The sequence below is a fragment of the Diaphorina citri genome, unplaced genomic scaffold (assembly GCF_000475195.1).
Source record: "Diaphorina citri unplaced genomic scaffold, Diaci psyllid genome assembly version 1.1 scaffold118, whole genome shotgun sequence".
Classification (NCBI taxonomy): domain Eukaryota; kingdom Metazoa; phylum Arthropoda; class Insecta; order Hemiptera; family Psyllidae; genus Diaphorina; species Diaphorina citri.
Genome location: NW_007377555.1, coordinates 127,158 through 153,133, shown reverse-complemented (window position 1 = coordinate 153,133; position 25,976 = coordinate 127,158). Strand labels below are relative to the sequence as shown.

Here is a 25,976-nt window from a genome sequence, read left to right as displayed (position 1 = left end):
CGTATGCGCACAAACACATTAATGCGTTGCCTGCGAGGGAGAGAAAGAACTGCGCAGAAACGTATGCGCACAAACACATTAATGCGTTGCCTGCGAGGGAGCTTTGCTCGGGACATTTGCTGTGAAGTCATCGCCTACGGGAGCGTATGCCGTGACGTCAAAGTTCACGATTTACCGGAATAAGGACGTGCTGGTCTTGCTGTGATGTTTGGAGCTGAACTCATGCAGAATGTCCCAGGCCATACTCATGTCGTTCTTAGTAATGCCCAGAGCTCGGATAACGGCATCCTGAGGGAATCCTGCCCACGAGACACAAATGAGGAAAGCAATTTATTCATACTGAATTGAAACTGAAATTGATTGTGAAGAAATCGGTTGTTTCCCTTAGAAAGGGGGAGTTTATGGAATAAAACTAAAAGTTCGATAATAAATACCGTTTTTATCTACGATTATATTGGTAAGACTACATCGAATTAGATGAGAATATAAGGGCTGACTAGGACAGTTTTTGGACCCATTAGTCCTCATCAGATGGACACAAACCTTTTGCATGTCCTATTCTGATACTTGATACTTTATCAAAATAGACCTATTCAATTGACGAGGTTAACGGAAGAATAAAATTATCCAGGTGCATACTCACTAAAAAATGTGAAGTGGTTTTTGGCACATTACAATGATTGGGGTTACACCACACAGATTGAGGTTGCGGCGTTAAAACTGCATGAGTTTTGATAATTTTCAAGAAATTTACCTTTTCGACCATTTTCTCTTTTTGAAATGTAAGGGAGGGAGGGAAGTACTGCCTGCAGTACCTAACAAAATAGTCAAATGCAAACAAAGTTACTGAATTCAAAAAACGCTTGTCTCTAAATGGAAATAAATACAAGTAGTAAATAGGGGAGGTGTGAATAAGAGAGAGTTAAATACAGTTTTAAACAGGTTTAATTTAAAATTGCTTTTTTTAATGTTTAATTTGTACACAAGATGCGATGATTTTTTTATTTTAGGAAAAGGATACCTAGTTTAAAAATCAAGAACAAATAATTTCAACAACAAAAATCATCAAGACCACGGACACTTTTTCCGCTGGGTAATTATTTTTAAACAGAGTAGGCACCTATCTCACATGTATTTGCTACTTTTTGATTCTGTTCGATTTTTACTTTCTATGATCGAAGAGTATAGGAAACCTATACAAGGTACCTAATAAAAAGTATTGGTTTTTCAATCTCATTTCAACTAAGCAATAAATGACTGTGTTATCGACATTAAGAATCAAGGTAAATTTTAGGAATCAAACAATTTAATTTTAATGATTCAATTTGATAATGAGCTGCTGGTTTCATATGACGAACAATCCCTAGGATCCCAACTTGATTGATTATTTATTTATACGTAGACAAACAGATCGGTATTGATCTCGGGAAGTTACTTTACAACTAACTGTAATTAAACTCACATGAAGGGCTAAACGCTTCGATGTGCGAAACACTTCGTCAGAAGACATGAGGTATTTTATGTAATGAGTGGCCCATTGCAAATACCTACATCAACTAAATAGTCCAGTAGTAGGCAAGTATAGTATGAAAGTAGCTCTTTTTAAACAAGGATTGATGATGGTGAAAGCTGAGAAACCAGCAACTGTTACCAACCGAAAAGACAAACAATGGATTTTTTTCGCAAAACTTACTTGAGGGATGAAAAGGGGGGATTTGTTAGAATTTTGTACATTTTTAAAAACAATCAATGGGACTAAAAAACGAAAGTAAAAATGATCCACAATCTATCCAAAATGTGTCCGCGATATATCGCGATCCACTGTTTGGACATCCCTGAAATAGCCAGCGCCCATAAGGCCCGTCGCATATTGGAAGCGTAGTCGTGCGACTTTCAGTAGCTCGTACGAGCCTGAAAAACCAAACCTATGAAAATCATCAAGTGGAGCAGTTGCAAATTATAAACTTACATGCTCTAAACCTAACTACAAGATTGGTGTATAATATTTCTTACAGGTATGTCTTCGGATTAACCCGGAGTGTCACATGTGGGCGAGTGAGATAGGAACGTGTCCGACGTGACACAGGGGGTTAAAATGAAGCACAGAGTTAACGCGCCTTTTGAGTATCTTCTCCTAACAATGTTATCTGTGTCCAAAGTCTTTCAGAGAGGTACAATATCGTAAGACAAAATGGCATAATTTCTCTCTCCATCAAAAGAGGCATGCCAGCCTAGTTAGCTTGGAGAGTGGTGGGTCTGCCTTGTAAGCGCTAGGTGGCGGATTCCGCCCAGGGCAGATTTTATGTAGATAGGTAAGATTCGTTCTCGGAACGAGCTATTGACTATTCTGTCTTCCTTCTCTCTTCGATTTTGGGATGATAAGACCTCAACAGTAACAGTTCCCTCTTATCATGTGGCCCCTCCTGGACTATGGGCACACATTGTCAATAGGAGAAGACACTTCATCTACACAATTTATAATAGACCTCTTTTATAAATATAGATTGACGTGATCTCGATACGTTAATGTGTGATTGAGATCTAGCCGTTCGTATTTTACTATCGAACTTTTCATCTTGAAAGAAAAAATTGACAGGTGCGAGAAAAAATGACTTTGCCGAGAAATGAATAGCTCACCCTTAAAAGGGATTTAGCACATAATAAAATACGGCTGTAGCCTAGATCTCAATTTTAAAATACCGGGTGTTCTCACTCGCGACGAGCAATGAGCGCAACTGATCTATTGACCTAGCTGTGATTTTTATCTTGCTGTGTGTTTAACTGTTTCCGGTCGTCATAATTCAACACTAGTTTGGTAAAATCCAAATGAAGACTCCGAACTATGTATTTACTAAGTAGAAGAAGATTCCGAATTCCAGAGTGGAATATAACCAGCACTCGGGATTGATAGAAGGAACTGTAATCACAGAGTCCTTATGATCCCGAAATTGAAAATAGAAGGGATATAGGATAGGAGAAAGTCAGCTGTTCCTAGAAAGAACCACATCTGTTTCAGATAAACTTCGCCCCTAGCAGGAATCGAGACCCGCAAGCTGGCAGAAGAAAAAGAAAAATTCCGTTGGTCCTCATTTTTCCTGCTCTATGACTTTGAAACATCACCCAAGTGAGCGCAACTGATCTATTGACCTAGCTGTGATTTTTATCTTGCTGTGTGTTTAACTGTTTCCGGTCGTCATAATTCAACACTAGTTTGGCAAAATCCGAATGAAGACTCCGAACTATGTATTTACTAAGTAGAAGAAGGTTCCGAATTCCAGAGTGGAATATAATCAGCACTCGGGATTGATAGAAGGAACTGTAATGACAGAGTCCTTATGATCCCGAAATTGAAAATGGAAGGGATAAGTCAGCTGTTCCTAGAAAGAACCACATCTGTTTCAGATAAACTTCACCCCTAGCAGGAATCGAACCCGCAAGCTAGTACAGCCAATCTACCGTCACATATCCAACCTAACTAGGCTGGTACTCGTATATTGATTGTAAATATTACACCTTGTTTCGTGTACTTGTGCTGAAAAGAATGGAAAATAAATACAAACAAAATATTGTTATTTTATTAATAATAAAAAGATAACTCTTTATTTTTATTTTTGTCATAGGGTTGTGAGTGCTCTGATTTTTGGAATTTATTGGTTCAAATAGTCTACAAATATAAAATTAATTTTTAAAAACAAACAAATAAAGTAAGGTGATCTTTAAAAAAAAAAAAATGAAAATTATTTACGGGTTTTAATAATTGAAATAAACAATATGGATAATGTGGCACATAAGTTACGCTTACTATCAAACTTTTCAATATAATCGGTAGGAACGGTAGGTGTGGGTTATCCTTTCAACTAAATAATTTTCTTTCAACCCATTGTCAAGAAGAAATCGGTTGTTTCCCTTAGAAAGGGGGAGTTTATGGAATAAAACTAAAAGTTCGATTATAAATACCGTTTTTATCTACGATTATATTGGTAAGACTACATCGAATTAGATGAGAATATAAGGGCTGACTAGGACAGTTTTTGGACCCATTAGTCCTCATCAGATGGACACAAACCTTTTGCATGTCCTATTCTGATACTTGATACTTTATCAAAATAGACCTATTCAATTGACGAGGTTAACGGAAGAATAAAATTATCCAGGTGCATACTCACTAAAAAATGTGAAGTGGTTTTTGGCACATTACAATGATTGGGGTTACACCACACAGATTGAGGTTGCGGCGTTAAAACTGCATGAGTTTTGATAATTTTCAAGAAATTTACCTTTTCGACCATTTTCTCTTTTTGAAATGTAAGGGAGGGAGGGAAGTACTGCCTGCAGTACCTAACAAAATAGTCAAATGCAAACAAAGTTACTGAATTCAAAAAACGCTTGTCTCTAAATGGAAATAAATACAAGTAGTAAATAGGGGAGGTGTGAATAAGAGAGAGTTAAATACAGTTTTAAACAGGTTTAATTTAAAATTGCTTTTTTTAATGTTTAATTTGTACACAAGATGCGATGATTTTTTATTTTAGGAAAAGGATACCGTAGTTTAAAAATCAAGAACAAATAATTTCAACAACAAAAATCATCAAGACCACGGACACTTTTTCCGCTGGGTAATTATTTTTAAACAGAGTAGGCACCTATCTTACATGTATTTGCTACTTTTTGATTCTGTTCGATTTTTACTTTCTATGATCGAAGAGTATAGGAACCTATACAAGGTACCTAATAAAAAGTATTGGTTTTTCAATCTCATTTCAACTAAGCAATAAATGATTGTGAAAACAAATAATTTCAACAACAAAAATCATCAAGACCACGGACACTTTTTCCGCTGGGTAATTATTTTTAAACAGAGTAGGCACCTATCTCACATGTATTTGCTACTTTTTGATTCTGTTCGATTTTTACTTTCTATGATCGAAGAGTATAGGAAACCTATACAAGGTACCTAATAAAAAGTATTGGTTTTTCAATCTCATTTCAACTAAGCAATAAATGACTGTGTTTTACCTTTTCGACCATTTTCTCTTTTTGAAATGTAAGGGAGGGAGGGAAGTACTGCCTGCAGTACCTAACAAAATAGTCAAATGCAAAGTTACTGAATTCAAAAAATGCTTGTCTCTAAATGGAAATAAATACAAGTAGTAAATAGGGGAGGTGTGAATAAGAGAGAGTTAAATACAGTTTTAAACAGGTTTAATTTAAAATTGCTTTTTTTAATGTTTAATTTGTACACAAGATGCGATGATTTTTTTATTTTAGGAAAAGGATACCTAGTTTAAAAATCAAGAACAAATAATAAGACTACATCGAATTAGATGAGAATATAAGGGCTGACTAGGACAGTTTTTGGACCCATTAGTCCTCATCAGATGGACACAAACCTTTTGCATGTCCTATTCTGATACTTGATACTTTATCAAAATAGACCTATTCAATTGACGAGGTTAACGGAAGAATAAAATTATCCAGGTGCATACTCACTAAAAAATGTGAAGTGGTTTTTGGCACATTACAATGATTGGGGTTACACCACACAGATTGAGGTTGCGGCGTTAAAACTGCATGAGTTTTGATAATTTTCAAGAAATTTACTGGTTAACGGAAGAATAAAATTATCCAGGTGCATACTCACTAAAAAATGTGAAGTGGTTTTTGGCACATTACAATGATTGGGGTTACACGACACAGATTGAGGTTGCGGCGTTAAAACTGCATGAGTTTTGATAATTTTCAAGAAATTTACCTTTTCGACCATTTTCTCTTTTTGAAATGTAAGGGAGGGAGGGAAGTACTGCCTGCAGTACCTAACAAAATAGTCAAATGCAAACAAAGTTACTGAATTCAAAAAACGCTTGTCTCTTCTTACACAACTGGAATGGGTGGGGCCTCCTTTCCTTGTGGACTGGGGGGACGCTCCGGGGGAAACGAGTGGACTTCTCGGGCACTGGAATAGAGAGATACAGTGACAATTTAAATAGTATTTAAATAGTAAAACTCAAAGATGATCTTAAGTTCTTACTAACTTCAAAACGTTAACACAAAGATGCTCCTGAGCATCTTTGAGTTTTACCATTTTGAAGTCACTATGTACATAAGAGTATCTTTGAATTTCACTGTTTTGAAGCCACTATGCACGTAAGAGCATCTTTGAGTTTTACTGTTTTGAAGTTATTATGCAAGTAAAAGCATCTTTGATAAGTTCTAAAACTGGCAACAGGAAGTATGTATGGCAAAAACAGAAGTAGAAATAATGCTTACCCTATCTATGCCATCTTTGCATCTAGGAGCTAGGGCTAGGGCTTGCAGACAACTGTTGTTGAATGTCCAATTGATTTCCTGAAACAGAAACCGCCACTTACTCTATCATTTTGCTCAGAATCAGAATTCATTCCAACTTGTTTCATTGATGTCGATTATTTGTTAGGTTTATATTAGCCATCCTAGGGAAACAGAAACCGCCACTTACTCTATCATTTTGCTCAGAATCAGAATTCATTCCAACTTGTTTCATTGATGTCGATTATTTGTTAGGTCTATATTAGACATCCTATTCTTATTAACTTTATTCTTACCTTTTATATATCCACTAATAATATAAAAGGTAAGAATAAAGTTCATTGATGTCTTTTGAATCTCGTAATATTGGTCCAGTGTTTTATTTAGTTAATAAATTTTATAATAATTTTTAAACACGAGTTGAGACATTTATCAGGAAGCAAAAAAGAAAAAAATGCGAGCAGTATCCAAGCAAAAGAAAGTAATAAAAGAAACCAAATAAGAACTCACCTGTTGATTCAATTGAGACGTCGAAATTCTGCATTCTGGGATTTCGTGTTGGGCCAAGCTGTCGGCCTTTCTTTGGCTCTAAATACCTACTACACGAGTTGAGACATTTATCAGGAAGCAAAAAAGAAAAAAATGCGAGCAGTATCCAAGCAAAAGAAAGTAATAAAAGAAACCAAATATTAACTCACCTGTTGATTTAATTGAGACGTCGAAATTCTGCATACTGGGATTTCGTGTTGGGCCAGGCTGTCGGCCTTTCTTTGGCTCTAAATACCTACTTTCTACTAAGTTCTTATTTGTAGTCAGAATCTTATTTGCACTATTTTATACGTAATTATTAGTTCTTGTTTTCCATCTTGAATTTTCAATAAAGAATAAATAAAGAGTCCAATGGACGGGTCCTATTGATTTGACTCTTGAAGTGACTCAAACTTTCAACCCTCCCTCCCAAATCTTTCCCCCCAAGACAAGAACACTCTCACCTTATTTTCCGGGTTGATCAATCGCCCGTTGCGAAGGAACGATGGAGGGCCACCAGATGGGTAAAGAAAAATAAACATAAAAGTGTAACGCATTCCAAAATTGAAAATAAATAAAAACCAAAAAGCTTCATCTTTAGTTTGAAAAAATATGATAAAATAATAAAACTATAAGTATATTTTACATCATTATTTTTTTTTTTTGTTCTGGTTCTAAAATAAAAGTATAAATAATTTAAAAATAAATAATAATAAAAATTGACAAGACTTAGGCAAAAAATTAATTTTGCTAGAAAATAACAAAAAATTGTCTACTTACAAAAGAAATGTTCTGCATAAAAAATACATTTTATTTTCTGCTACTTTTTTCCCTTTCCAGTTTATTTTTGGTTAAAAATAGGGAAAAAAGAAGGCGAAAATCGGGGGAAGAATTGAAAAAATGACTTTGCCGAGAAATGAATAGCTCACCCTTAAAAGGGATTTAGCACATAATAAAATACGGCTGTAGCCTAGATCTCAATCTTGAAGTCACATAATAAAATACGGCTGTAGCCTAGATCTCAATCTTGAAATACCGGGTGTTCTCACTCGGGACGAGCAATATACAGGATGGTCTATCATCACGACGAGGACGTGCTGGTCTTGCTGTGATGTTTGGAGCTGAACTCATGCAGAATGTCCCAGGCCATACTCATGTCGTTCTTAGTAATGCCCAGCGCTCGGATAACGGCATCCTGAGGGAATCCTGCCCACGAGACACAAATGAGGAAAGCAATTTATTTATACTGAAATCGACTGAGTAAGTAGGTATTGTAAGTATAAGTGTGACGTAATAGTACGGACAACCTTTTGTTCATGGAGCAATAACAAAAGGGACAAAAGAAGATAAAAGCCGGCGGCGGCGATAGTACTTTGGATGCACCAGTTTCCAATGGTTTGTCCAATTTTAAAGTGCCAGCCTAGTTAGCTTGGTTGGTGGCGCGTCTGCCTTGTGATCGCTGGGCCGCGGGTTCGATTTCCGCCCGGGGCAGATTTTATCCTGAACGAATAATGTTCTTTCTCGGAACGGCTGGCTTTCTCCTATCCTGTCTTCCTTCTTTATTCGCTTTCGGGACGATAGGTCGTTAGCAGTTACAGTTCCCTCTGTCAAATCTCTTATTTTTTAGTAAAAAAATCTTATTAGCTAATAATGCCACAGGAAATCTGGTTATTTATCAACAACCCTCCCCCTTTCATTGTGTATTAACATTAATTTAAATAAATAAGCTTCATTTTTAAAATTCCTCGCTCCCGTGGGTGGCAAGAGAGAAAAGCAAAAGATAAGAGTGGCACAACTCAAAGATTGAAAGTTTCCTTTAGGAAGGATTTTTCTTCGTCTCATAATTATGTATTTATGGAGTAAAAATACTTTTTAGCGCAAATAAAGAAAGCTCTAATGTTATCATGTAAAAAATATAAAATAGAAAAATACATATTAGACTCCAAACGGCGGAAACTGAAGCAAATCTCCCTAACACTCACTAGGGAGTAGAACTTAGAAGCTAGTTATGGGCATAAAAATTAATTCAAAATGGTGGTTGGTTAATAATCGAGTAAGAAAATTCACACCCGATATTTTATATTTCCGTGTCCAGTTTTATTGACAAATTGCACAAAAACAATGAACATGAAAGTAACAATAGGTACATCCGATTAAACGAATTTATGAAATGCACCTTGCAAAATAATGGATTGTATCGATTAAGATCAATACTCAGTTTTGCCCATCACTAAGTTGAGAATTCTCTGGTCAAAATGTATTAAAAAGAGCCTTCAAAGATATTTATATAGAAAAGAACGAAAGTAAAACATCACAATGCTTTATCCATTCCAGAGACACAACACAAGAGAGGAGAAAGGGTTGGCAATGTCTCGTCATTTCATGTTTGAAAAAGTGAAATTATTAGGGGTCAATTTACAAAACTACCCTGCACATTACCACCGATCCTATTTAAATAGAAAAAGGCTAGGAAGAAGAAGATGTTGGTTAAATTTGATTGTATGCCAGCCTAGTTAGCTTGGTTGGTGGCGCGTCTGCCTTGTGATCGCTGGGCCGCGGGTTCGATTTCCGCCCGGGGCAGATTTTATCCCGAACGGATAATGTTCTTTCTCGGAACGGCTGGCTTTCTCCTATCCTGTCTTCCTTCTCTATTCGCTTTCGGGACGATAAGTCGTTAGCAGTTACAGTTCCCTCTGTTAAACCTCTTTAAAAAAAAGGTGTATGGTATATTAAAGTTTCTTGTTCTATTCTCCCCTCTCCTTACCTTCCGAGGTGAGTCGAGCGATATGATCCATGTTGATATTCTCATAGGGAGGAGTACTGGAGGAACATTGTGAGTCCACAGAGGAGGCTCTGGAACAGCAACTTGTATCCAAAACCAGAGGAGATCTGTGTCCTAGCGAGTAATCACTGAGACTACTCACTGGTGAATGACCTATGTGATGATTCATATAACCTGAGAGAAAAAAACGTGGGTCATTAGTCATTATAGTCTTACATACGAAACCCTGAAAATACACAGGTAGTAATAAAATAAAGTAATAAACCAGTGTTTTTTTTATTTATTATTATTTTTTTATTATTAATTTAAAACAAGGTATTCCATCTGGGGGGGTCTACTTTAGAGAAACCCCTGTTAGAATCTGGAAAGCAAGGAATCCGATATAATCCTTCAGTACCTCTATGGAAAACAGACTCCTACCCAGTCTCCGAAGTTCAAAAACTAATGTCCAAACTGCCTTTGTGTTGTAACATTTGTGTTTGTTTCAAAAATAAGGCAAACACAAAGCACTCGAGAGTTATCGAGTTTCATCTCAGACTTCACCTCGCTCGATCAAAAATAAGGCAAACACAAAGCACTCGAGAGTTATCGAGTTTCATCTCAGACTTCACCTCGCTCGATCTACTAACCTGAGGAAGGTACACAGGTGTTTTCATAGCTAGGTTCCTCAGCTAGGTGGCTAAGTTCGGTATAGTCAGGGAAGCATTGTCTAATGTAGCAGTTGTTGCTACTACTGACCTGAGGAAGGTATACAGGTGTTTTCATAGCTAGGTTCCTCAGCTAGGTGGCTAAGTTCGGTATAGTCAGGGAAGATGGAAGCATTGTCTAATGTAGCACTTGTTGCTACTACTAACCTGAGGAAGGTATACAGGTGTTTTCATAGCTAGGTTCCTCAGCTAGGTGGCTAAGTTCGGTATAGTCAGGGAAGCATTGTCTAATGTAGCACTTGTTGCTACTACTAACCTGAGGAAGGTATACAGGTGTTTTCATAGCTAGGTTCCTCAGCTAGGTGGCTAAGTTCGGTATAGTCAGGGAAGATGGAAGCATTGTCTTCGTCGTCTAGGGGATCACAGATAGAAATGGGAGGGGGAGGAGACTGGAGTCGACCTTGAAGTGTCTTATCCAATAGGAGCTTGTCGTACCGGCTGCTATCTATCACTGGAAACGAGAGAATGAAGGTCAAGTTATAATTAATTAGTATTACGGGGTTTGAGCAATTAGTATTCAGAAAAAAAATAAAATAAAATACAAGTAAAATTTGGGACTAAAAAAAGTGTCCCGAGATGTAAAGTGTGAAAGAAATCACATACACAAACGCATTTATTTTGAGGGGTAAAAATTTCTTCAATTCGAAAGAAAATGGCAACATAAAACTAGCACCTTCAATTGGAGAATTCGCCCCTCCAAAAAAAGGGACACAACGGGAGCCTCCAATGACCTGATTGGGTCCAAAATAGGTACTCTATCATTGACAGTATTGACAGTAAGACACCACGGTCTCTTCATTTTGTCTCCCACTAGGACACCCCATCTTCATATTCGAGGAGACTCTTAACTTGATGAAATTCTCTAACCGCTATTCCACAAGCTCGCTCGCAATGTAGGCTGGCATTCATATTATGTTTTCCTGTTCCAAATTAACAATGAGTCAGATCCTAAAACTTGAACTCCTTAAATATATGGAAGATGGGATCTCACTGACTACCAAGTCCACTGAAAAACAACAGACTTTTTTGTAACTCGTTCACTCACTCTTTACATACATATCATGTCTAGTGTAGCCGTATTTTAGCAACAAATGTGGGTGTCCAAAGCGGAATCTCTTTGACGGAAAAAAAATAAAATAAATAAAATAAAATGCGGCTCCTGTTGCTTACCTGCCATGACGTCAGACACGGTGTGCACAGGAGATGTCCACACGGCTCGATGCGGATATCCTTGTCGTTCTCCGCGCATATCTTACACAACTGGAATGTCGACCCCATCTCACAATACAGCTCGTACTGTTCCTGCGTCACCTTGATGTGATCTTCAGGCGTGGATATGAACTCCCAGGAGAGTTCGGGATTCACGTTACGCCCGTCCGGGTACAGATAGCTGCGGAGAATGGAATAGATTAGACCGGACCTGATGTAGGACGTATAACTTTATCACAAATCTCAGAACGGTAGCCAATGGCCACCGGATAAGCGTTATTTTTTGGTTTTTGATGGTTGGTTTGTTTGCTTTTTTTTCGAAGATGAGTGTTTCACCGCCGTTTTTATTTCGTAGCAATGAAACAACTGCTAAACAAAATATTTTACTACTTCGGCTTTTGGACGCTGATATGTTTGCGTCAAGTTTAAAATAACCAATGGCTTCTGACTACCTAACTCTGTTTCTTAAAAAAATAAACTAACATTTTGGCCTTTGGCCGGGGAGACAAGATGGCTGGATCACAGAACGAAATTTTAACCCTTTCACCCCTAATGTTACGATACGTCCCACAGAATCATTATTTTTAAATTTAAAAGTGGGATACAATACATCATCCCAGACCTACCGGAAAAATTCCGTTCTCAGTGTTTTTCAAACGTTTCTTTTGTTGTGATCTAAGTAATCTAAGACGTCGGTAAAATTCACTTGGCTCATTTGTCTGGTTTTTTCTCCAGATCGATTTTTGTTGTTCAGTAGTCCTAGAAGGACAGGAAACTTTGTAGAGGCCTTATTTATAGCCCAAACAATAATACCTGATCAGAAAAAATTGAAGATTCTGGTCCTAAAATAACTCGGGGTGAAAGGGTTTAAATGAATCACTCTTGTTAAGTATTGTGAAATAATCACAATCAGCAAGTACACTTATTGCCAGCTCATTGATAAAATGGGGTAACTCGGGGTGAAATGGGGTAGTTTTTTTTTTTTTTTTTACTTTAATTAATATATCCCACCCCGTAGGACTGTGTTACTTAAATACATTTAACTAAGTATTCCTTTCCTTAAACCAACAAGTTTATACAAGTTATAGGTACCTACTTCTATTTCAGTTTGAATCATCACAGGAACAAACCCCATTTTATCAATGAGCTGGCAATAAGTGTACTTGCTGATTGTGATTATTTCACAATACTTAACAAGAGTGATTCATTTAATCCCTTTCACCCCGAGTTATTTTAGGACCAGAATCTTCAATTTTTTCTGATCAGGTATTATTATTTGGGCTATAAATAAGGCCTCTACAAAGTTTCATGTCCTTCTAGGACTACTGAACAAAAATCGATCAGGAGAAAAAAAAACAGACAAGTGAGCCAAGTGAATTTTACCGACGTCTTAGATTACTTAGATCACAACAAAAGAAACTTTTTTTTTCTAAGAGGTCTGACAGAGGGAACTGTAAGTAACTGTACTTTTTTAAGCGAATGCAAATATCAAGTTTTTTTTTAAAGAGGTTTGACAGAGGGAACTGTGACTGCTAGAGAAATCGAAGAGAGAAGGAAGACAGGATAGGAGAAAGCCAGCCGTTCCGAGAACGAACATTATCCCATCAGGATAAAACGAAGAGAGAAGGAAGACAGGATAGGAGAAAGCCAGCCGTTCCGAGAACGAACATTATCCCAGCAGGATAAAATCCGCTCCGGGCGGGAATCGAACCCGCGGCCTAGCGCTTACAAGGCAGACGCACTACCAACTAAGCTAACTAGGCTGGCTAAAAGAAACGTTTGAAAAACACTGAGAACGGAATTTTTCCGGTCGGTCTGGGATGATGTATTGTATCTTGTATCCCACTTTTAAATTTAAAAATAATGATTCTGTAGGACGTATTGTAACTTTAGGGGTGAAAGGGTTAAAATTTCGTTCTGTGATCCAGCCATCTCGTCTCCGATTTGTTTGACTAGATTAGCAATAGAATCACAAAGTGACGTCATAATACTCACAAGCCTTCCCTGTAGCCGTCTAGTAACGCCTGGCACAGTGATTTGTTCTGAGGAATGGTCTGTAGTATATCTCCGTCTGCCGTCACATAGCCTATCGCCCATTGACCGAGCCTTGTACAACTCAACCTGAACACATAACTGAAAACAGAACAAAGATAGGGTCAGATTAACCAAATAATTTTGAATCAAAATTTCAATGTTTTTAATCAAATACTAAATAATTTTATCAAATTTTCCCCGTGGCACAAGGATCACTAAAGTTGAGCCTGAAGTGACGTTAGGAAGTTATTAGCATCCAGATGGGTGACCAAAGTGACCATCTTGCCAATCGCGTGCTGCTCACTTTCTCGGCCCCACTCGGGCTGGTTCAAGGTAATATGAAGAGGTGGGTCGCCGAATGGAAGGTAAAGACCCAACTGAAAGCGGGCAAACTCAGGTAAACCCCAAGAAAAAAGAAAGATGATAAACAGCATGAAGCTTAAAGAAAATAGAAGTGTAAAAGTAGTTGCAGCTAATGGAGCTATACTAAGGAGCTTTTGCTCTTGTGGCAATAACATGCTTTGGAAAAGCCACACATTACGTCAGAGGAAAAAGACGCTCTATCCTAGAAATACTGTTTTTATAAATTACTAGCTGAATTCCGTCGCTTCGCTCCGGAATCCCGCTAGTTCATCCCGAGGCATGGCCAAACTTGTGGAAAAGGCATGGCCGAACTTGTAGTTATCAAACTAAAAACATAAACGAAACTCAATATTAGGCGAGCGAGGAAAAGTTTTCTCTCCCTCAGTCTCTGCACTCTGTGTATTTCTTATGGTGATTTTAGCGATCAAAAATTGATCATATCTCAGGATCGGTTTAGATTTTCGCAAAATCCTTTCTTATTGCACACCTAGACCATAAAAGGAATATTCCTACCAAATTTCAGCTTTCTAGGTGTTGTGGTTCCGGAGATAGAGCGATCAGTGTGTGAAATGTGAATGAGTGAATGGATCTCGTTCTTATAATATAAGATTACAATGTCACACAGAGAACCCTGCCGTCAATCACTCACATAATATGTTAATTAAATTAATGTGTTAATTATGCTTATTATGACGTAAGCACTTGATACAATTATGCTTATTATGACGTAAGCACTTGATATACTTATATTTATTATAGAAATTAATCTTCGGTATTTTTATGATTGGATACAGTACTTTGACAAGAAGAAAAACCAGAATTTTTTAACAACATCCTACGCCCGATCTTGAGATCTTGTCTCAATTAAAGATCAGCTGGGACAAACCAACTCGTCATAAAATAATAAAGCAAGAGTACATACCTTAATTTTTTTTTTTTTTTTTTTTTTTTTTTTTTTTTTTTTTAATTATTATTATCATTTTTTCTAGCATTTAGGTACATGCGTTTTACTCTGTATTATTTTACCTTGTTATTTTACTTTTTTTGCGAGGTCTTCTAAAATACACAGTTATCATTTTCCGCTCGAAGCAAAAGGAAGGGAAAAAAAAGCAAAAAATGAAATAAATTAAAAAGTGCGCCCTTTTTTTTCTTCTTCATCTTCCTGAGCATCGCAACGTACTGTGCCCGCTACAAGTAGTGAACATTTCCTGCTGGATATTTACAGGAAATCCTTCTTTACTTTTCTAATCTTCAGCGTAGTCCGCGACCCCGAACAATCTAATCCGGGGTTCTCTACTGGCAGGGTTGGAAAAACTGCCTTTGGGGACGGTCTGGGTCTTCGCTATAATACATACACTGAGAAAAAACGAGGTCGCCAGAAACTTTTGGGAAGCCCAATTGAGTGTATTCCAGACGGAACTCGACACTTAAATATACTTTTTTGGGGCAGATTTCATCCTGTCCTGACCGGATAATGTTCGTTCTCGGACGGAACCACTGGCTTTCTCCTATCCTGTCTTCCATCTCTCTTCGATTTCGGGACGATAAGACCTTAGCAGTTACAGAGAGTTTACAGTTCCCTCTATCAAACCTCTAAAAAAAGTATCAATAATATTTTCAAATACCCTATCCTGTCTTCCATCTCTCTTCGATTTCGGGACGATAAGACCTTAGCAGTTACAGAGAGTTTACAGTTCCCTCTATCAAACCTCTTAAAAAAAGTATCAATAATTTTTTCAAATACATTAATTTTATGAAAAATTAATTTCAGTATCGCGCACATCACTCAGGTTGGCAAACCTTTGACCTTTTAACACGAAATCCCCGTCAGCCATTTTCTCTTGTCTCAACATCAGCATAAATCCTCCTCTAAGAAGTTTCTCTCTCGTTTGGAAAAGTAAATAGATTTGTATACTCGGTCTCTCTCTCTCTCTCTTACTCTGCCATGGGATAAAAGGGGCTTTAGTCCTTTTCGAGCAGGATAAACAATAGAGGTACCCTCCTATTACATTATCTTCTATTCGTCTCTCTTCTCTCTTTCTCTCTCTCTCTCTCTCTCCTCTTTCTTTCTTTCTCTCCTTTTTCTCTCTTCTTTCTCTCTCTCTCTTTTCTTTCTTTGTTATTTTTTCAATTTTCGAAATTGGAATGGAAAATTGTTGTCTTTTCTTCAATCGACTTCTTGAGTAGGAAAAATAAGACTAACGAGGAGGTCTGTCACCTACCATACTAGAAGTGAGATCGATCGATGAAATAATAATCATCACTCAGGTTGGCAAACCTTTGACCTTTTAACACGAAATCCCCGTCAGCCATTTTCTCTTGTCTCAACATCAGCATAAATCCTCCTCCTAAGAAGTTTCTCTCTCGTTTGGAAAAGTAAATAGATTTGTACTCGGTCTCTTCTCTCTCTTACTCTGCCATGGGATAAAAGGGGCTTTAGTCCTTTTCGAGCAGGATAAACAATGGAGGTACCCTCCTATTACATTATCTTCTATTCGTCTCTCTTTCTCTTTCTCTCGCTCTCCTCTTTCTCTCTTTTTTCTCTCCTTTTTCTTTCTTCTTTCTCTCTCTCTCCTCTTTCTCTCGCTCTCTTTTCTTTCTTTGTTATTTTTTCAATTTTCGAAATTGGAATGGAAAATTGTTGTCTTTTCTTCAATCGACTTCTTGAGTAGGAAAAATAAGACTAACGAGGAGCTCTGTCACCTACCATACTAGAAGTTAGATCGATCGATGAAATAATAATCTACAATCAACTGTAAAATGATAATGCTAATTCTTTGATTAATGCCTGGGACCACAAGCTTAAACTTGGTTTAACTTAGATAAATCGATTGAATGCAATCTGACACGACAGAAATGTAACAAAAGCCATAAGTTAAGCTAATCAACTAATTGAACTTTTGGTACCGGACACATTCTAATCAGCCTCGTGAGGACAATATTGAAAGGAATACGACAAGGGTTAGTTAACATATCCCAACCGGTGGCTTTAACCCTCGTCAGCCTTCGTGACCCAATATGGGCATCCCCGAAGCTGAGGGGTTATAAAAACCTACTCGTCAAAGGTCTTCTAGTCATTAATCTTCGAGTAAATTAATAAAGTTATAACCAAATCCAAGATTTTAATTACAGCCCATCCAAACATGCACTTGAGAAGAAAAAAATCCGGGGGTTTAATGATGGCGGGCGAGTATTTTATCCACGCTTAATGAGTCATTATTTCATTAATAATGACCCAGAAGTCGTTTTATTTGAGAAATAAATTATAATCAGAGCAATCTCCGTGGCCGAGTGGGTGTCACACCAGACTTGCACATCGGGGGTCTAGGGTTCGATTCTCTTATAATATCTCACATCCACACTTTTCGGCCCTGCAGCACTCATAATTAATACCTCACAAGCCCCCTTCATAAGCAAGGGCCTGGACCTTATCATAACACTTTAATTATAGTAATTATTGGTCATTTCCAATGAAAATGTAATGGAATCGATTCTCTTATAATATCTCACATCCACACTTTTCGGCCCTGCAGCACTCATAATTAATACCTCACAAGCCCCCTTCATAAGCAAGGGACTGGACCTTATCATACCACTTTAATTATAGTAATTATTGGTCATTTCCAATGAAAATGTAATGGAAATTTTTCCAAACTGCATGGAATATAATTATTGTTAATGCAGACTGTAGAGTATTGTCTTGTTTCAAGTTGACATGCATCATTATGCACTATGCACTCCTCCCATCTTATCTGATTGTTGTTGACGCGTTTGAAAACACTCCCTTTAACACTATATGAGCTCCAATGGAGAGAACCTAGCTGTAATATTTTGAAGTTTTTACGCCCTTTTTTTTTTTTTTTTTTTTTTTGATAATACATTGGACCTAGCTTTGCCTAGTCAATAATTGGATCTAGACTATAGGTTAGCCCGGATTATATAAGGCTTAGCTGGACCGCATCTATAGCTAAGTCTAGCTAGCCAGGACTATAAGTGGGCCTCATAACCAGACCATCGGGTCTATATGCCCCAAGCTGTGATTAACTGGAGGTTCAGATTAAGGGGTTGAGTGTGGACAAAGATTTGAGGGAAGTATTCTTCGAACGACCTTTCACTTCCAACTTCTAGCGCAGATCATATTTTTCATTCTTTTCACCTCTCACAAGAACGTTAAGATACTCGTATTATTGTACCAGGAGACGTACAACATCCTACGCCCGATCTTGAGATCTTGTCTCAATTAAAGATCAGCTGGGACAAACCAACTCGTCATAAAATAATAAAGCAAGTACATAATAAAAATACCTAATAGTAATGCAAACAAGTCATTCATAGAATTCTGATTGAAAGATTTTTTATTAGTAGATATTATTTTATTTTCGCATAAAGATTTTAATTACAGGTCGTAATGAGTCTGATGGAATTTTCCGTCAGTTTTTCATAATTGAACTTGTGGAAATTCAACATGTGTGTGTAGTTGTATACTATACCGTACCTCTGTAGCATTTACTATAAAAAGTCCCATTAAATATGTGAATTTTCTTGGAAAATGACGTTAACATTCATGACGAGGACATTATTTGTTTTTGACCTCTTTTACTTTTCTGACCTATATAACTGCTACTGATAGGTGACAATCGACTAGTCGAAAATTTTCACAACCCTTCGTACTTCGTACACTGCGTTCATAAAGTCAAAAAATTACCCTAGCTTTGAACCAACTTCAAAAAAAGAGACAACATAAACCATTAATTTGGTCATAGGGTCCGAGGTTTTCAGTGTCTTATAGGCCAGCCATTCACGCTCCGCGGAAAGATCTAGGTCTGTCAGACCGCCAGAACGTGTATGGCGGAAAATAAATTGAAACTTCAGTCCTCAAACCGCCCGAGAGGTCTAGAAGTATTTTTTCCGCCACACACGTTCCGGCGGTTTGACAGACCTAGGTTTGTTCGATCGTGAGTGGCTGGCCTTGCGCTCATATTTTTGGATTTTTTTCTACAGTAGCGGACACACCACTTGGTCCCTTTTTTTGGTGTGCTAATAAAGGCTGTGGTAACATCTAGATATCCTCGTTTTACAAGGGACCAATTCATTACTTTCCTTCCTATAGGTCAGCGATTTCCATCTAGCGGCCCGCGAAGCTTTTTGGGTGGTCCCCTCGTGGACCACATGTGGCCCGCCAGACCATTTTTGTGGCCCTCGAAGCTTTTAGGATGGGCCCTTTCGGGCTTGATTTTTGTTGTGTTTACTGTGGGGTGGACCCCGAAAATGGACCCCCCCCCCCCCCATCCCCTCAAGAAAATCCTGGATACGGGCCTGCTCTCCCGTGTAAGTGGCCCGCAAAGTACCTGCCAATGTAGCATGTGGTACGCATACACAGGGAAGTTGGAAATCCCTGCGTACAGGATAAGGAAAGTAGGAAAGGATATACGCACCTGCCAGGTTTGTTGATATACTGGGATAACCTAATTTTGACTTCATCGTATGTGAGGAAGGCCAAGCGCTAGAACGCGGGTTCGATGCCCGCCGGGGGCGGATTTTATCCTAAACAGATACGGTTCGTTCTCGGAAAGGCTGGATTTTTCCTATCCTGTTTTCCTTCTCTCATGGATTTCGAGACGATAAGACCTTAGCCGTTACAGTTCCCTCTATCAAACCTCTTGAAAAAAGAAAAAAAAAATCCCTCCTCTTCCCTCTGACTAGGTCCCTTCCATTCTGTTCAATTCAACACTGCCTTCATCTCCCATTTTTTTCCCTTTTTGGACGAGACAGAAAAAAAAATCCCTCCTCCTCGTACTCCCATCATTACTTCCTTTTACCTCCTCCTTCTTCCTCCCCTTTCCCCCTCCAGGTTAGGACGAAAAACTAATTAATTAATGGAAAATTGCAAACGGGGCGTAGGAAATTGAAAATGTCCCTCGCTCCCAAACTCTCTCTCCCCCTTGTTTGTTACACAGGAGACGACTTTTTTTTTTTTTTTTTAAGAGGTTTGATAGAGGGAACTGTAATTGCTAGGGTCTTATCGTCCCGAAAGCGAAGAGAAAAGGAAGACAGGATAGGAGAAAGCCAGCCGCTCCGAGAAAGAACCTTAACCCTTCAGGATAAAATCTCCCCCGGGCAGGAGTCGAACCCGTGACCTAGAGCTTACAAGACAGACGCACTACCCTCCAAGCCAACAAGACTGGCTCGGGAGACCTTTCCAACTGGTAATCTCTCAGATCTCTCTCTTTTCCACGCACTTTGCATTTTGCATTTCCTTCCCATGGTATAGAAATAGTGGCAATTTTCTTTCCATTTTGCTTATAAATTCCATGATCATAGGAATAGTGGGAATTCTCTTTCCATTTTGCTCGTAACTCCATGATCACTACGACTTGCGGAAACTTTGGGTGTAACTTCCAACACGCTAAATAAGGCGATTGTAGTGTCTCTGGGTGCACTCACTCATCTAATTGAAGGTCACCTGAACATGATAGGTAAATGGATAATAATGTAATTATGCAGAAATAATGGCGGGTATCACACATTAGTTCCTTTTAATTTCAATATTTTTGTAGCCAGCCTAGTTAGCTCGGTGGGTAGAGCATCTGCCTTGTAAGCGCTAGAACGCGGGTTCGATGCCCGCCGGGGGCGGATTTTATCCTAAACAGATACGGTTCGTTCTCGGAAAGGCTGGATTTTTCCCATCCTGTCTTCCTTCTCTCATTGATTTCGAGACGATAAGACCTTAGCCGTTACAGTTCCCTCTATCAAACCTCTTGAAAAAAAGGAAAAAAAAATCCCTTCTCTTCCCCCTGACTAGGTCCCTTCCATTCTGTCCAATGTAACACTGCCTTCATCTCCCATTTTTTCCCTTTTTGGACGACGAGACAGGAAAAAAATTCCCTCCTCCTCGTACTCCCATCATTACTTCCTTTTACCTCCTCCTTCTTCCTCCCCTTTCCCCCTCCAGGTTAGCACGAAAAACTAATTAATTAATGGAAAATTGCAAACGGGGAGTAGGAAATTGAAAATGTCCCTCGCTCCCAAACTCTCTCCCCCCAAACTACCTACTTGATGGGAGGTATCGTATGAGATGTCTTGTTTGGGAGGGAGGAGGAGTATGGGGGAGGCGATTTTCATTAAAATCGGACAAACCGTTTGGGTCATTGGACAAACCGTTTGAGTCATCGGACAAACCGTAAAAACAAACAAACAAATTAACTTTCATATGAAATGGACAACTTGGAGCTCACTTTGGGAAGAGGGGGAGATAGGAAGAGATGGAGGGAAGGAGATAGACAGGGAGAGAGAAGAAGTGAGAATAAGAGGCAGAGCTAATAAAAACCGAGAGGTAAGAAGAAACTAATTATAATTACCTACTGACGAAGAAGAGAAAAAGGGAGAAGAAGAGTAGAAGGAAGAAGAATTAAAGTAGGAGGAAGTAAAAGAAAAGAGGAAAAAAACAGGAGGAGGAGGAGGAGAAGGAGAAGAAGAAGAGGAGAAGGGAGAAATGGAGGAGAAGGAGAAGAAAATTGCATTTCCTCTTCACCTCCGTTTTATCGCAGAGCTAGGCTTACACGTTACTTAATACTAATTACCTACACCTATCTCCTCCTCCTTCTTCTCTTCTTCCTCCTCCTTCTTCTCTTCTTCCTCCTCCTCCTCCTTCTTCTCTTTATTAATTTTACTGAGCTTCTCCAATTCAACCATTGAGCATAAAAAATAAAATGAAACCTAATTACATTCTCGTACGTAGCAGGTAGAAAATTTTTTTCAATTACATTATTTTTATTACACGTTTTTTTTTCAACTTAGTTACCGACCAGCAAGCTTACAGAACCATTAGGAACGTAGGAACATGAGCTTCTGAACATTTCATATAACAGAGAGGACTAGGCAGTAAAGAAGAAGATAAAAACCGGAACGCAATTACATCCTAGAGCTAGAGCAGTCAGGTTCAGGCAAATTATGTATTTAGGAAGCTCTTTTATTTCACTTGAAAATAATAGAAAGTATAGAAACAGATTTTTTTTCTTTTAAAGCAAGCAGCTATTCCTTTTACTTTTTCTCCCCATAGTGGGTTAATTAGGGATGTGGCCAACAAAGGTACTCTAGGTAAAAGAAACTAACCAATAACTACACACCTATTAGGTACCAAATTACCACACAAAAAAAGGACCGAGAAACACATCACAATCAGTGAAATTTGCAATCCTTTTTTCATCTCCTTCTCAGAATTCCGAACATTTTCCTCGTTCTTTAATTAGGAAGAAATGGGTGAGAAAAGGGAAGAGACAATACAGTTGATAATATTGTCTGGGAAAAGTTAAAGGAGCAGGGTCATAGATGCAGTTTTTTGGGAAGGAACGAGGGAGGGAGAGAGAAGAGAGAGAGGGAGAAAGAGAGAGGGAGGAAGAGAAAGAGAGAGAGATTAAGGGGGAGGGAGAGAGGGATGGAAAATATTCCCTCGTGTTCTTGAAAAAACGAACTTTGTTAAGTGGAAAGAGTATTAAGTAAAAGGATAGAGGGGAGAAAAATAGTGGGAGAAAAAACCAAGAACCAGGGGAAATGAGAAAAAGGGGGAAACAAGGGGATAGGTACCCACAAGATGACAAATTGACAACACAGCGAGCGCTACATTACGTGAAAAGTTGATCTCTTTTTCTTCGTCCTACTCTCCTATTCCTTCCTTAGTTGAAAGCATTTTCTCTCTCTCCTCTCTTCCCTCATTCTGCTTTCTTACGAAGGGAACTTCATTTTATTATTATTTACAGTTTTTTTTATACAGGGTGTCCCAGAATTTTTGCAGTTTAAGCATTGGGTGGAAGAGTTCACAGTGTGAGAATCCTGCCATTAAAGCCTAAAAAAAAAAAACTGGGACACCCTGTATATCAAAGACCTTATTGCCATTTAAGATATTCAAGTCAATGGACCCACTAAAGTGCCTCAAAAGTACCTACACGACCCGTGTATTAAATAATTGAGAACCCAGCTATAGCATAATCTGCATAACAGACGTTGTGTGCTGAGAAATTCCTCAGAAATTCGGAATAAACTACACGGATTGATAGAAATCAACAAGAAATTCTCACCCATCCGTATTCTTCCCACCACTTTATCGCTGTTATACCTTCGCTATACCGAATGTGAGGAGGAGGCGGGTGGGCTTTCGCACAGCACCGCTCGCCGAATGGAGCCCCCGTCACTAAACTTTTTAGCCCCACAGATTCGGAATTTTTTATACAGTGACGTTAAATCCCTAAAACATTCAAACAAATTCTATATACACCCCGTATAACTATTCACTTTGACAACAATTAATCCACAGAATAACATCCTGTTGTACATCTATAGAGATACTCGTACAGTCTACAGATCTAGATTGTCTTTACCGTTAGAGAAATACACCAAGTTGACCGCACCGGCACCGTCCAAAATAAACCGCAAACGGTTCAGACGTTCTCTCTCATATTCAATTCTCTGGTACAATTATTTCATTACTTCTGAAGTCTCATTTCGTACAATTATTTCCACTCTTTTGATTGCCGAAAACAATGGTATTGCCAGCCTAGTTATCTTCGAGGGTTCGTTTCCCGCCCGCGCGGATTTTGCTGTGGATACTCCAAATTTTCGGAGTCAGTCAAAATTTCCACTCGGATCCGCTATACCGGTATTATAATACCTCAGCTAAATCTATGTATATCGCTTCATTTAATATCCTCCTTTCTAAAGAAATTTGCATCGTACGCTATACCGGTATTATAATACCTCAGCTAAATCTATGTATATCGCTTCATTTAATATCCTCCTTTCTAAAGAAATTTGCATCGTATAGCAAGCTCAAGCTCTGACTTATAATAATTAAGCCATTGTTGGGTGTTGAATTGTTGATATATTCGGCTAACTAGAGAGCTAGAGACGAGGTGCATGACTACTTAATATTCATTAAGCTTGCTATAGTGCTTTGATATTAAATTCTACAGTGTGAAACGGAAAATCTGAGCAAAATAATACTTATTTATATGGTCTGGCTGGAGGGGACTATAAACAGGGGTGGGGGGATACCAGTCTAAGACCCTTGCTAAAGAGGACTTTGCCCCAAAATGAATAGCTGATGCTGATCCCTAAATGGAATTCAGATAAAAATAAAGTTTGAATTCAGATTGTGAACCTGATTGGGCCATAAAGTAATCAGTTTGTGGATCATCAATAAATTTAATCTCCGCGGTTTCATTTCGTTTAGAACAGTGACACCCTGTTTATGTCTAGTTTGGATTTATCTTCTTCCAACGATATATCGCCAAAAAAATATATCGATATATCGACGAAAAATATATCGATATATATCGGTTTTCGATATATCGCAACATCCCTACTCCGCGGTTTCATTTCGTTTAGAACAGTGACACCCTGTTTATGTCTAGTTTGGAGATTGGGCCATAAAGTAATCAGTTTGTGGATCATCAATAAATTTAATCTCCGCGGTTTCATTTCGTTTAGAACAGTGACACCCTGTTTGTGTCTAGTTTGGCTTTATCTTCTTCCAGAGAACGGTTCTCGAGATTATTCATTCTCACACATTTAGTTTTGGTTCTATCTTTCACCTAAATAGCATCAGCTTAAAGATGCAAGTGGCAAAACTATCGCTCTAAACAAGTTCAAACTCATTGAGAAAGCTATGTGGACTTCCCTTCTAGAAGGAATGAATTTGAGAATTGGTACAGAACTTCCCAGGTCATGATGATCCAAGTTTTAGGCATTTGGAGTCCCTATATTCTGGGGCCCCCCGCCCCGCTGAGGCTGTGATGGTGGGATATACACCACAGTACTCTTGTAGATCATCGTCCATTTTTTTACTTTCTATTACCTTTACGTATAGGGAACCTATACAAGGTAATGAGAAAGTATTGCAATCGGTCCAAATTTTCAAAATCGGGAAATGGGTGGAAATATCCGTTTTGGGGTCCCCTGATTCCAAAAAAGTGGTTTTTAGCCCATGGTCTGTACGTAACGTACGTACGTACGTACGTAACGTACGTACGTACGTAACGTACGTACGTACGTAACGTACGTACGTACGTAACGTACGTACGTACGTAACGTACGTACGTACGTAACGTACGTACGTACGTAACGTACGTACGTACGTAACGTACGTACGTACGTAACGTACGTACGTACGTAACGTACGTACGTACGTAACGTTTTCTTCTTCTTCTTCTTCTTCTTCTTCTTCTTCTTCTTCTTCTTCTTCTTCTTCTTCTTCTTCTTCTTCTTTCTCTCGTCTACGTCTTCCTCCTTTCCCTTCTATCCTTCTAATTACAAAATTATGATGGACTTTCAATTTTCTTTCTAATCTTGCAATTTTACAGACGTAGTTCAAAAAATAAAAGTAATTCTTCAATAGAGTGTATTCTAAGACAGCCAGACAACCTTCACATTTGAATCGATATGACCTCTCTGGCCAGTCCGAACCGCAAATCAACGGTGGTTTCCTGGTAAATTAAAAATCTAATTGGACTATGAACTTATGGACTTACCTATACCTAGTTATAAATCGACTTGGACTTACCTAGTGAAAACATCGAATTCAAAATTGGACACATAATCGTTGACAGTTAAATCTATGGTAGATTTCAAGGCCATTGCTTCTAGACCAGTCTTAATCTCATGAACTTGGTTGAGTTGCTGTCGGAACAGCTTCCATGGCACTAGCGTTCTGGAACACAAGATAAAAGGGACAATATTAGTTTACAAAGGATTAAAAAATCTGGTGTGAACATTACACGACTGTCCTTATCCTATTAAATTAGGGGGCCCAGGCCCCTCTTGAGCTTCATTTTTCTCCTTGACTGTAGGCCAGGCTCTGAAAATTTGCACTCTCGCCCCGGCCGAGATTCGACTTTAGCAACTTCGGGTTGAGAGTCAGTTCTCCTAACCACTGTGCGGAGGGCTTAGAAAGGAATTAATTTGAGTTCAATTTGTTTAAACTTGCCTTTCGATCGTAATCACAAGTCAGACCAAAGGTAGAGCTCCGGTATCATAAAGGACACCGTTTCAATTTCGGACACATCTACTGAAAGGTC

General features: G+C 38.5%; 1 protein-coding gene across 1 annotated transcript in view; it reads right to left on the bottom strand.

Moving 5' to 3' along the window:
• Positions 1-1,529: 1,529 nt before the first annotated feature.
• LOC103524754 (E3 ubiquitin-protein ligase CBL-B) overlaps positions 1,530-25,976 on the bottom strand; it is a 58,973-nt gene continuing 34,526 nt past the window's right edge. The window contains exons 3-11 of the mRNA XM_026820053.1: positions 25,463-25,609; positions 23,032-23,149; positions 19,344-19,411; positions 13,507-13,644; positions 11,473-11,692; positions 10,559-10,859; positions 9,578-9,769; positions 7,878-8,019; positions 1,530-2,728 (exon numbers count right to left, since the gene is read on the bottom strand). Coding sequence (XP_026675854.1) covers positions 7,895-8,019; positions 9,578-9,769; positions 10,559-10,859; positions 11,473-11,692; positions 13,507-13,644; positions 19,344-19,411; positions 23,032-23,149; positions 25,463-25,609 — 1,309 coding nt within the window. The 3' untranslated portion in view covers positions 1,530-2,728; positions 7,878-7,894. The remainder of the gene's footprint in view (positions 2,729-7,877; positions 8,020-9,577; positions 9,770-10,558; positions 10,860-11,472; positions 11,693-13,506; positions 13,645-19,343; positions 19,412-23,031; positions 23,150-25,462; positions 25,610-25,976) is intronic.